This window comes from Bemisia tabaci, chromosome 4 (assembly GCF_918797505.1).
Source record: "Bemisia tabaci chromosome 4, PGI_BMITA_v3".
In the NCBI taxonomy this organism is placed as follows: domain Eukaryota; kingdom Metazoa; phylum Arthropoda; class Insecta; order Hemiptera; family Aleyrodidae; genus Bemisia; species Bemisia tabaci.
In genome coordinates this window covers 39,848,413-39,861,836 of record NC_092796.1, presented here as the reverse complement: position 1 = coordinate 39,861,836, position 13,424 = coordinate 39,848,413, and the positions used below count along the sequence as shown (strand labels likewise).

At 34.3% G+C, this 13,424-nt stretch overlaps 1 protein-coding gene across 2 annotated transcripts; it reads left to right on the top strand.

The window, feature by feature from the left end:
• The first annotated feature begins 93 nt into the window (after nt 1-93).
• Nucleotides 94-12,932, top strand: LOC109031531 (WD repeat domain phosphoinositide-interacting protein 3). 2 transcript variants are annotated; one of them, XM_019043094.2, is made up of 8 exons: nt 94-484; nt 1,527-1,703; nt 2,425-2,607; nt 3,544-3,734; nt 4,054-4,241; nt 5,295-5,416; nt 6,868-7,012; nt 9,581-12,932. In XM_019043094.2, the coding sequence occupies exons 1-7, from the start codon at nt 418-420 to the stop codon at nt 6,984-6,986; spliced, it is 1,047 nt and encodes a 348-aa protein (XP_018898639.1). In that variant the 5' UTR covers nt 94-417; the 3' UTR covers nt 6,987-7,012; nt 9,581-12,932. The 2 variants fall into 2 exon arrangements, with proteins under 2 accessions (XP_018898639.1, XP_018898638.1); XM_019043093.2 differs by having other exon boundaries at nt 6,868-11,848.
• The last annotated feature ends 492 nt before the right edge of the window (nt 12,933-13,424 follow it).

Genomic DNA, 13,424 nt, shown 5'->3' with positions numbered 1-13,424 from the left:
CTTTGCATCGTACAAAATTTCAAAATTAAAATTAAAAGTAAAAGTACGATAGCTGACAACACTGGCATAAGAGTCTATTTACTTGATAGCGAAAGCGAATTGCGATCTTTCATTTGATTTGACGTTGCTTTTCTTGTTCCAGTGTTTTTCTCATTCTGCACTCGCATATCTAATTTTATCTTTGTAGAAATGGATTATCAGTATCATAATGTTCAACTACAGTTTTGATTCGAATTGATTCATTTTAATTGTGTAAGGTTTATCACCACGATACCTTTTTGTCACAAACCTTTGCTCGAAATTTGATAGCTTCCATTTGTGTTTTTTGTAATGTAAGTCGTGTTATCTTCCTTCATATTTGAATGTCTCCTTAGAGCTTCAAGAAATTTCGAGTCAGCTTCTCAATCATCTCCCGAAATGAATCTGAATCAAGCAAATCCATTTGGAAATGGATTATTGTACGCTGGTTTTAATCAAGACAGAGGTAAACATATTTTCATAAGTCATGGACTTCATGTTCTTATCTATGCTATCAATGTTATATTTGAAGCTACCTTTTTGACAAGCAGTATCTAGTAAACTCAAATACTCGTGAGTTTAGTGACTGAATTGACGTATATTCTGACACGCATGCAAGGGCTTAACTGCTCTGATTTCATTGGAAATCAAAAGAGCAATACCTCAACTGTTCACGTCATCATGTCCTCAAGTATTCTGGATACAACTTAGGCCACGAGCTGTTATTGAGACTATCAGTTCCCCAAAACCCTTATCCAACTGGAAGAACTATATGCCATTTGAAATCTCCTAACAGTTCAGCAGCTACGTTGTGAAGGTTAAGCGTTACAACGGCTTGTATTCTGAACTCTAGCCACTATCTCAAATTGTTTTATGCTTCATCCAAGAGCTAAGTATTGTAACCTGATAATTTACTTGAAAAACAGAAACTCGTCCCTTACAACCAGGTTTTTGATCATGTCTGCTTATCTGTCTTGCAAGCGCTGTTCCACAAGCCGAAGAAAATATCCTCTCAACGCCCACCTGAAGATAGAATATCTTCTGTTTCACGCGAATAAGATTGAAAGTATGTGGTGTCGGATGAAAAACTTGTTCGATAGGTACAGTTTGAAAGTAGGAGAGTCTAAGTGAGAGCCATATCAAGGAAGACATTGTCTCTTGAAAATCGCTAGAAATTCCCAAGATATTGGGTCCAGGAACTCTGCATTTTGATGGGGTTTTTATTTTGTTAGTTATTCTACCGGTTGATCCTAAAGTTCTGCACCACCAGCACCAGGAAATTGAGATTGAGGCTTGAAATTTTGTGAGGTGCTCCTAGATCAAAGGAAAAAACTTTTGGAAACCCCCAAAATTGAAAGGGACTATCCTGGAGAGGGGCAAGAACCTTAAAGGCTGGAGGGGTTGGGTGGTGCAGAACTTATGATCATCCTGTAAATTCTCTAACCAGTGTAACACGTTTCTAAGACTATGCGACTGCCCTATTCTTATCATCCTCTGTTTGTTACCAGGTTGTTTTGCCTGTGGCATGGAAGATGGTTTTAGGGTGTATAATTGCGATCCACTCAAAGAGAAAGAACGACAAGATTTTCCAGATGGCGGACTCAGCTGTGTAGAAATGTTGTTTCGATGCAACTATCTGGCTTTAGTTGGTGGTGGAGTCCATCCTAAATACCCTTTAAACAAAGGTAAAATCTTCAGATTTTCAAGTCTATGTTTTTTATAGACGGTACTCTCTTTCTCTTTCCTGGCAGCCACAAGTAGGTAGGGTAAAACATAGCATCAAGATTTATCTTGAGTTAAGATAGCAATAGTAAATAAACACATGTTTGGAACTGGATTTGGAACTTTGCATGGAACATGAAATCTTTTCACTGATTTAAAATGATGGAAAGTGGTAATGGAGCAGTTTGATGAAGAACATTAATCACTGACCACTAGTAGATAAAAGATCTCAAGAAACGCAACAAAACTATCGTATTAAAATTTTAAAGTGCCATTAGAGAAGAGTTTGAGATAGGATGATCTGGAAACGAACTGATGCATGGACAAATGAGATTTAAGAGCAAAAATTAGGAGACCAAAATGTTTGCAACCAACATTTTTTTATACGAAGGAAGTTTGTGTCTTTAAAATAACTGTCAGCAGTAAGTAGGAATTCAACTGGATCTGTTATCAAGACCGCCTAAAATACAAAAGAAAAAAAAAAAAAAAAAAAAAAAAAAAAAAAAAAAAAACTCCTGAACAAGTTAAAATTGTTTTTAATTTACATAACTTTTGTGGTAAAAATACAAATGTCATCATTTGTATGATCTAATTTCCATTTGGTCTGTGTCATAAAAACTTGTCAATATCTTTTTTGGTATTTATTTTACTATTTTATTTATTATTTTTTTTCTCACAAATCAGTTATGGTATGGGATGACTTGAAGAAGCAAGCTGTGATTTCTCTTGAATTTAATGCTCCTGTCAAAGGTGTACGGTTGCGGAGAGACCGCATTGTCGTTATTCTTGAAGGTGTCATCAAGGTCTACACTTTCACACAGTCGCCACAGCAACTTCATGTTTTTGAGACACATCCTAATCCCAAAGGTAAGTTTTTTTTTTTTCGAAGAAAGGCCTGGAGAAACTTGGCTCATTCAGTTGTCAATTTATAGAAGTCATGAGTCTGTATAATATCTTACCCATGATGTATCAAAATGAAACAGGGTGTTAAACGTCCTGGGGAAGCTGAAAAAGTAAGGAAATTGCAAAAAGCAGGAAAGACAGGAGGTTGTCAGAGGTCAGAGGATTCTACTATCTGTAAAGGACTCTGCATTGAGTGGTCTATCTGGTCGACAGTATATCATCGCCAAGGGAAGCTTCATTGAAATTTCCAAGCTTCACTGAAACAGTACAATTTATACAAACTCTAGTTGCACATAAATTCAGCAGCGCAAGGCACACCTTTCCAAAAGTAGTCAAATAATCTCTTTTTTTTTCATACAAAAAATTCAGAGAGAAGTCAGAGAATATTATTTTTCCATTCATTTATCACCCTGTGAAAGAACCTAGACAATCACAGGCAACAATCCATCATATACCTCTATCATCTGTTATATCTATCATATAATATTCATTTAATTTATCTTCATAAGAAGTTGCTACAATATGTATTCATGGCTCGTATGACCAAAGTCTGGCATTGACTGGTAAAACTATACTTTTTCAAGCAGAACTAAGCAGATAGGACTCAAGTCCAATTTTGGGAAAAATGAACTTAGAGTAGCTTTGAGCCCAACAAGTTGAATTTCCACTCCTTGGAAATGTACATTAAGGTAACGAATCATACTTTGAATGTTAGAATAGGACTTAAACCTTAGCTTTCACATTAATTCTATCGATTAGGATTTAAACCTCTTGCCTGTTTCTACATTGCAACTTGATCTTACCTAGTTCTTTCCTTTTGAATTCGTTTTACATTAAAGATTTAAATTTTTGTATCTGTTGCTCAGCCTGTAAAGTTCCTAAATTGTTTCCTTTTTTTAGGTTTATGCGTTCTATGCCCCAACAGTAATAATTCACTATTAGCATTCCCTGGTCGTAAAACTGGAAGTGTTCAACTTGTAGATCTAGCTGACACAGAAAGAGCCCCAGTAGATATTATTGCGCATGAAGCTCATCTAGGATGTATTGCACTTAACTTACAAGGCACAAGACTGGCAACTGCTTCAGAAAAGGTTAGTTAAGTCATTATTCATACCAAGGTAGTTCATTCAACTATAATCCAACACCAAAGTTTTTTTTTTTTTTTTTTTTTTTTGCTTCAATCAGAAGATGTACCTAGAGTTGCGCTGAGAATTTTAATCAGTTTAAATTATATGACTTTAACACATCGTGTTAATGTTAGTCTTATCTATTTTAATGAATTGAGTATCTTTTTATCCTTATTTTCTCGAATATCCTTCATGTCAACTCCAAAGTCAAAGCCCTTTTCTCTTTGTGCTTTGTACGTAAAAATTGATCAAATTCTAAAGCTGATTTATCTCTTTTTTTCAGGGAACATTAATTAGAGTTTTCGATACAGCAACTGGGTCTAAACTGAATGAACTGCGGCGAGGCATTAACCCTGCACAGATATTTTGCATTAATTTTAATAATGATTCAACATTCTTGTGTGTTTCAAGTAATCATGGCACAGTTCATATCTTCTCAATACAGGATCAAAATTTGAATAAACAATCAAGGTAAATAAAACACAATAAGTTGCATACGTAGCATGATTAAATTAAGTGGAAGAAGGAGAAATAAAAGAACAGATAATGAAACCGAATGCAAAATCATGTAGTTTAGAAAATATGCATGTTCTTGATAAAATTGCACTGAAAGTGCACTAAGAATAGTACCCAGTGACTGTATTCATAAATGCCCCTTTAGCAGCGCTCTTTTTTAAGGAGATCCCGTTATATTGGGATTGAAAGAGGTTTGAGACATTTAACATGGCATCATAGAAATCACAATTTTTAGGTACAAATCTCCAGTAAATTTCAACACTATAATGAAGAGAATGGATCCTTGCAGAGGATTACAGTGATTTTTAAGTGTTAAAAATTCAAGATATCAAATATAAAATATTGCAGTTTGTCAAAATCATTTATTTTGCTCTATTATTTTGTATTTGTTGTGATGAAAAATTATTGTAATCTTTTGCAAAGATCTACTTCTAAAGCTATACCTACCGTTAAATTTCACTTTGGGGTTGCAAAATTATCCTTTTTATGATGCTGTGTTAAAGGCTCTCTTAAACTAATATAAACCATGTGGGGTCTTCCTGGAGGAAAGAATTATCCTAGAAGCAACAACGAATGCAGCCTTCATGTTTGAGTAGCCACAGCTCTTTCAGGATCTCTTGGAAAATCTTGCAATATTTTTATCTCCTCTATCAGTATTGAACCTATCATCTTGCTTCAGAGCCTAGCCTTTTTGATTGATAATTGAACAGTATAAGCAGGAAGGAATAAAGTCCATTCAGTTGTAGCCAAATTTTGTCAGACAGTGTATTTCTTTATGGAAGAAAGGTATGCAAATTGTCCTTAAAATTTCTGGGAATTCTAATCTGGTATAAAGTAAATTCCCCAAAATGGACAGAAGGATAAGTCAAACTAATCTGGCATATCAAAATATGCTGTCTGATAAAGTTTGCACACAGTTGAATGGACTTGCCTCTTTTCTGCCTAACACAGTCCAATTTACCATGATTAATATCCATTTTAAACCGAAATTTCCTGTTAACTTTCCAGTTTAGCATCAACTCCCTTCCTGCCAAAGTATTTCAATTCAAACTGGAGTTTTTGCAAGTTTCAAATTCCTGGTGGTCCTCAAAGTATTTGTGCATTTGGTTCTGATGCCAATTCAATTATTGGTAAGTTGTGGCTTCTTCCCTTTGGAGAAGAGCCAATTTTCTTTGTAGAATCTTGCCGATTCAAATTCTAGCTTTTTGAAAACTCTACTAAATGATAAATATACAATGTGCTCCTGTAGGAAGCCAAAACTTTATCTCAAAGAAATCTGTTATTAATTTGGAATTTTCGAGAACACTTTTTTAACCTCTTCTATTCAGAACTCCAAAGAATTTGATGTTGATAAATTTGAACTGTCCTCTGTAAAGGAGCTCTTATGTACCTCAGGGATTTGCGATTTAAACTCTTGTTCTATTGTCAAGTTTTGTGAGTAACACAATGGTGCAACTGGCTTTCATTGAAACAAGCTCAAAGCTTACAAAAAGCTCTAAAAGTTGAGACAGTAATGGAGGGGATCACTTAGATGTTTAAGTGCGAGTCTGCCTTTATATTTAGCCATACTTGATATGTGTAGATAGGAAGCGAATACATCGGCAGGATTGCCATTTTGTGTAGTGACTCTAAGGGTGTAACCAAGGCAAACCTGCCAATGTATTTCCTCCCTATCTACGCAAGGAGACTTTGACCAGGTGCAAAGGTGGACTCTCGTGATGTAGACAATCTCCTCCAACATAACCTCACCTTTCCTCCTCCTCTTCTTCTTTTTGTTATTTTAGTGGCTTTTACTCCAGTAGAGGAGCCCACAGCCATCTAGAGACATTTAGTATAGTAACCTCAACTTTCTTCTTCTTCTTCTTCTTCTTCTTCTTCTTCTTCTTCTTCTTCTTCTTCTGTTGGTTTATTGGCTTATAACCTCAACTTTTAGAGCTTCCTTGTAAGTTTGGGAGTTGCTTTCAGGAAAATCAGCGGCACCATCGTGTCTCTTGCAAAATTATATTTAAAATAGTGTTTTTAAACCGCAAATCCTTGTGGCATGCAAGAGCTCCATCCGAAACTGGCCTTGATATTGTGAAAGAGAGCAAAATCTTCTAGAATTTGAAATTGGTGGAGCAATCAGTTTCATTTCAATGCGCAGTTGCTGAAATGTGACAGGGTGTGTAAAGTATAAAAATGAAGAAAAGAGCAGTTTACAGAATGTTGTAAATCCTTTGAAAAATTAGGAAATTTGTTAGCTTAATATTAGTTTTGAATTGATAAGTCATTATTAGAGTACAGCAAGACCTCAATTTATGGGATCACAATTAAGCAAATTCGGCAATTTAATTGATTGATCTCCTGGTCCCTTTTAGGGCTTCATGCTCATTCAAATTAATGGATTGCGTGATTTAACGGATTGATTCGTCAGACCTCTAAAATCCAATAAACCGAGGTCTTACCGTAGTTCTTTTATAGGAAATTTAGTGTGATTTGCTCCCAAGGAAAAATAACCTGGCTCAATGAGTGGGTCATAAATAATACAGAAATCTTTCTTTGTGTCTTTTTCTCCCTCATGATCAGTTTTTCTCGTTTTCAGTTGTTTGTGCTGATGGAGGTTATTACAAGTTCATGTTCAACATGAAAGGCCTATGCTGGAGAGATGTGTATGCTCAGTTCCTTGAAATCACTGATGAAAATGCGCCGATTCGCTCTTAGGGAGAAAGAAGTTATCTCTCGTGAAGGTAACTTAATATTTCTCAAACTTTGTAAGCAGGTCTTTCTCTTAAATTTGAAGTAATTTACCCAGGAACTATGGAGGAATTTGAAATGATCCCTAGATTCCTTGAAATACCAAAGAAAAACTGTAAAAATGTCCAAATTGTTTTTAAATTTAGTTGATCCTCTTCCTTTTGAATATGAAAATATCTTGCGTTCTGTTTAGCCTGAAGCAAAATCTGCCTGGAAGGTTGCCCAATTCGTTTCAAAAGTTCAAGTATTTTGTGATGCACGAGGGAAATGGGGGGGGGGGGGGATTTAGAAGCCTTAATGAAGAACTCACATTTAAAAAAAGAAAAGAAAAAATTGTGCAATTCTCTGGACAAGAAAAAGACTAATAGGCTATTGAAAAGCTATTTAAAATCAGGAGAAGTTTTTTCCAGCTGGCGTTATTTAAGTCTTACCGGGGGGGGGGGGGGGGCTGTGTTAAATTTATCTTATACCTTGGTGTTTAACAGAGGTAGGAAGGGGGGCTGGAAGGGATGGAAAAACTGGAGGAAAAAACTAATTACATAACATTTGATCGCCTTAATAATGGAAGACTCAAAAAAGCTGTTTGATGAATAATTTGTGTGGACAAAATAATTTGTCATATAGCTGTGGCACTCAAAGTGTTAAATGTTCTACTCCTCTAGGTCATGAGTATAAGTCTCCGTGCATGGCAATTTGTAAATTTCTGATTGGTCAGCACTGAGTCTAGTCTTTAAAATTCCATATAATGGTTAGTTTCAGAACTTTTTAGCCCAAAGTGAATGAAACCTACTGCATAACCTCTTGTAAGGAAAATTTATATCAATGTCTTACGGAATGTTCTTATGAAGCTAGAACCAAAATGCCTCAGGTTCCTTTTATATCTTTCATAACAGACCCAACTTTTGTCTCGCTTGGTGCAAAAGTAATATGAGAGCATAGAAACAGCTCCGCTAGAAAGCTATCTTTAAAAATGAGGGCCAGTTCAAATTTACTCCCCTTTTTCTGCCTTGTTTCTTCTTCTTTGTTCAAAATCCATCAAAATTTACAAAAATTGTAATGCTGCATAATACAGTACAGGGAACCAAAAGGAAATACTAAAAACTAAATAAAATACAAGTGAATTGTGAAATTTTAATGAGGTCTTCTTTAACCTTCCAACTTTTGATTAGAGTAAAAATTAAACATCTTGTACCAACTTGTTGAAGTCTTCCAAAGATAGTGAAGAATAAATAATTCCACAACAACAGCAGAATGTTGCAAGACATTCGTGGCCTTTTATTCTATTTATCTTTTCAACTCCAGAAGGTTTCCATGAAAATTTGAAGCACACACACTTCAAGATTACAAGATCATGTTTCAGTCTTTTCATTACTACGCTAGCTTCCCATCTTAAAAACTGCCCCGAGTTCCTTTTGGGGGGGGGGGGGGGGGGGATCGCAAATTAAACTTGAACTGAAGACAGCTTCTGACAACAATCTTTAGCCACTTTTGTGATCATAGCATTCAAATAAATTATTATTTTACAAACTTTTCTGTTCAAAATTCTTCAGCACAGCTCAAAATTTTGCCTTTTCTCTGCAAAATTTTCCTCAAGACTAAATATTTGGATACTTTCATACTGAGAGGCACTTTCTTTTTTTCCTGACCATATTATCATACAGAAATCTTTGAAGAGTGGAATTGGTGTAGGAGTTTGAAAAGTTTGAATAATCCAGAGACTAGATAACAAATTTAAAAAGCCTTTAAAGCAAAGAAACTTATGAGGATGTATATATTTTGTACTTTTATACTCAAATGTAAAAAAAGATTGCTCTCTTTAAAATAAAATAATTTTAGCGTTGCCAAGAGTCAGAAAGTTATTCAGTCAGACATACCCTCTTTGACAAACCTTTAGCAAAATCAATGCTCACTATAGCTATACTGCCGTGCTTAGGAAGAACACTGTATGAGCCATCAGACATTGCCTTTTGTCTGATAAAACGCGGATTTTCAAGGAAATTCGTGAATATTTTGCTTTCAATTATTCATAGAATTTTATTCGCGCTTTTATCTGAAACAGGTATCAGAAAATTTCAAGTTGAAATATTTATAACTTTTTTCTGCAATAAACATTTTATTGAAAGAAATTTGACAATGTCTGAGTGTTTATATGGCATTTGTCAGGAAAAGGTTCAGATCCATGAAAATCGGATGAAATATCAAGGGGAATAGACAAATGGGGTTGAAAAATAAGGAAATTCCTGACAGCGTTTTTCCTGTGATGATTGCAACTTCTCCTCGAAAATTTTTTACACACAGTGTACCTAATGTTGTAGATTTGCACATAAAATCATTATGTAACCGGTTTTAATATTATAGTAATATTTGTTTGTCAAAATTTCACTTCAGAAAAATGACCAAGATGGGGATGAGAAATATTTAGACTCTGAATTCTAACGACTGGCTTTTCTTTGAGGGATTAGAACCAAAATCTTATATTATTATCATCTTATCACACTTAATTACGTTTATATTTCGGATTCCGACTCAACTGATCAATGAAGAAATCCTTTCGCTTTCAGGCTCTGAAGAACTTTTTGTTGAATGATTCGGTTTTTTCATTTGTCCGCCAAGAAAAACCCCTCCACATCATCTTACTTTTGGAGATGATCATCTTTCAACTTTTCTCAGGCTTACCGTCTTACCTCAGCCCTCACTAGGAAGACAAAGTCAAAAACCCTATACTCTCCTCCGGGAAAATTCATAGTCAAGTTTTATCTATCTTGTAGTACCGCTGCATCAGGAAAAATTCATCACTCATCATTCTTTTCCATATCTTAAAATGAAACTCATATTTTGTCCATTGCTACTAGTTGGGTGAGTCACCTTTTAGGTCAAGAGCATCTGCTCATGTAGAACTTGGAGATTATTAAAACTTTGATCGTGCAACTATTCCTGTCTATAATGAATATACTAATACTTGAGTGCTGTAGAATATTGATCAAGCCTAATGCAAATTATCACATACTTTTTGGCAATAATATAATCTTTATTACTTAACTTTTTTCCGCCCCACACCTGACAGTTTAGAACCTCATTAAACCCCGGTTTGTATCTCAGCCCTAAACCGGCAGGTTTGGAATGCAAAAAAGTTAGGTAAAGCCAATTTACTCGCCCATTTCACCTATATTTTTGATAGAAACCCATTTCTTCCATGTAAGAAGCAAAAAGGATTGCAAAATTTCTTGTGTCAACCTGTTGTATTTGGTGATATCTTTTGATTGTATTAAGACATGGTCAATAATGAGAGCTGTCAGTCTGTTTGCAATGTCACTGAAATTATAATGTATTTGATATTTTTTATGGTCTCAACTGTGGGGTTTTTTTTATGGAAATAATTTTCTGACTTGAAATCTTGTGATTTAATCAATACTAGCTAAGCCTTGCCAAGATTAGTAATTGGCGGTTTCATTTTATTCCTTTTTCCAAGTTTTATAATCATCTTATACATGTAAGATTTAATTTGTCCTTTTGTTTGCGTTGCAAGAAGTTGACATGCCAATAACTCATAGAAATATTTGAAGTAGTGGGACAGAATAATGATATAAGTGATCTGCTAGCCTAGAATCATTTGTATTCCTATTTCTACTTGCATTTCGATTTTTCGTATTGAAGATTTCTTTCCTCTATGTGCATAATGTATCCTAAGAGCTCTAAGTTTAGAAAATCACCTTCTCGTCAAAATGTAAAAATAGATTTTACCTTTACCTTGCATAAGAATACACTGTGAAAGCGATTGGTCCTCCTGAGGAGTTGAGAATTTAGTCATCATGTACAAGTTTTTAAAAGTAATTTTAAAAAATAGTTATAGTGAGTAATGTCTGTGGGAAGGTATGTGCAGATGAAATAGAACAATACTGACCCATCCTAAATAAAGGAGCATTCAACAGAAGATGGAAATGAAGGAATCATGACCTGATACAAGCGCAAACATTGCTAATTACAGATAGATCATATACATCAGCATTGATTCAGCTTAGTCCCGCATCATTAGCAAAAGTAACCAACAATATTAGACCGTGCTCATGCTGCTCATACTTGAAGAGCAAAATAGTACTGATTACATACATGTAAGAACCAATGAAATTATGATATCTCAGCCATTGCTATGAAACCGAAAAAATTTAATGAATTTATACTTACCAACAATTTGAAAGATTTCAAATTTTCTATTGAAGTTTCCTTCTTTTATACTTCGTTTCTAGTTTTGTTACTCGGTTACATTTTTTAGGCCAATCCAATCTTTTTGATGAAAATGAGCATTGTTTGAAAAACATCATTTCCTCTCTACAGTTTTGAAGCAAATTTTTGACTGTTCCAAATACTCAGGGAAGTAGCTGCTTTCCTTTAACATAATACCTAATGTGAAGTTCACTGAATGTAACGTTTATCTTGGGTTTTTATTTGTTTTCAAGGCGGCCAAGTTCTTCTAACTTATTGGTTCCATCAATATAGCAACCTGTGCTCAATTATACACAGTACCTAGAATCATACATTAATCTTGTAACTCCAGTTCCCGAAAAGGCTGGAAAAACTTCCATTTAAGATAAAAATCTAGTCTGGTAACCAGCAAAAATAATTGGAAACCAAAATCAGAAATTATTGCATGCCCATTATTAAGAGGCTTTTTTCCTATCTCTTTCTCTGACAATTTACAAAAAAAGGAGGAAAAAAAAATAACAGTTGAATATAATGTCAGAGAACACATTTTTTTTTTCTCTGGCTGTTCAAATACGCCCATACAAGGATTCAGGAAAAGAACGCAAGGAATAAAATCGTTTTAACTGGAATTTTTTTTTGTATCCTGAAAAAACATGTGTAAAAAACAACTCGACATGGTAATTTGATCTCTCTCTTTTTTTTGCAGTAGCCATGAGGCCATTGAAAATTAATTTCTCTCAAATTTTATCATAACTTCCTGCATAATATACGAATATTTTCGAAATAAATTTTCAGGTTTTAAACTTGTCAACTTTTAAGATGCATTCTTTCACAACTAAGAAATGTCCAGTTTAACATATTCTTATTTTTCTAGGGGCTCGATCACTAAAGAAATGTTTTGTATTTGTTGGCTCTACCCTCAAAGAATCATATATTTTCTTGTTGGTACTAATTTCTCTCAAATCCACCTATGTATAAGTGATTGATTCTACACCCATGCTAGTTTTCAAAAGAGCAGGAGTGTCTAATTTTTCATCATGTGCATCCTTGACGAATCTTGGAAAATTTGTTCAAACTAGGAAAAAATCAGCAAAGAAAAGAAAGAATATTTTGAATTTACACAGAAATGTTGTTGGAGCTCTAGTTTGAATGACTCCGAAGTTCTAAATTTTGTCTAAAGGGGAGTGGTTCTGAAATTTCCTCCCTTCTAAAATTAACTTTATGGAGAAAATTTAGATAAATAACAGAGGAACCAAAGAAGTACTTTATTGATGAGATGTAAATACAACTTAAATGATGTATAGTTTAGAGCTTAAATTAGGAATTAGATCCCTGAATAACAAAGTAAACGAAGATTTTTAACTTAAATCATACTAGCATAACCATCCATGTTTGGAGTGAAGAAAAAAATTAATTTCATTACACAGCAGCATAAATTGTTAAAATTTCATCAATATAATATTCTCTTGTAATAGACAGCAATAAAACGTACGAATACGTATCAACCAGATGATAAAAAGCCTTTAGAGCTTTATTATGTATATTGTATGGCAGTCATCATATCAGTCACCATGCTAATGAAAGCGAATAGTTATTTGTGAAGTGGTCCGTAGAATCAGATGGATGGATTTTTATTTATTTCATCATGGTATTTTTTATTTATTTTTTAAATCTTGAAATTTCTTTTTAATAAAAAAATTTATTAAAAGTTTAGTATTTTTTTCGATTTGGTCTCATTACTTTTAGCCAAAGAGCACATTTCTAGCTGCTCATCTGCGAAAGTAGATTCATTTCAACCTCAAGTATTTCTTAAATTTAAACCTAATTCGCACGATTCAACTCTTCTCCCGCTTTTGTCAAATGAAAATTTAAATTGTGTTACACTAACACGAAAACACAACAAATGGATTGAAAGTTGAACGGAAAGTCGGCCGAATGCAGCCGTAGGCCCCAAGTAGTAGTGATCGCGATAAATAGCGATTTTATCGGTTGGTTATCGCGATTATATCGGTGGCAATATATCGAGATATTATTGCATTAAATATTGCTATATATGACGATTAAATCTACACATCGCAATTTTTAGTTCAATAAAATCGTGATAAATTTATTTTCGTTGATAAAATCGAGATTAAATCGCCATTTATCGCGACTTTTATTTCGAAAATATCGTGATAAATTGTCAGGCGATTAATGCGCCATTTT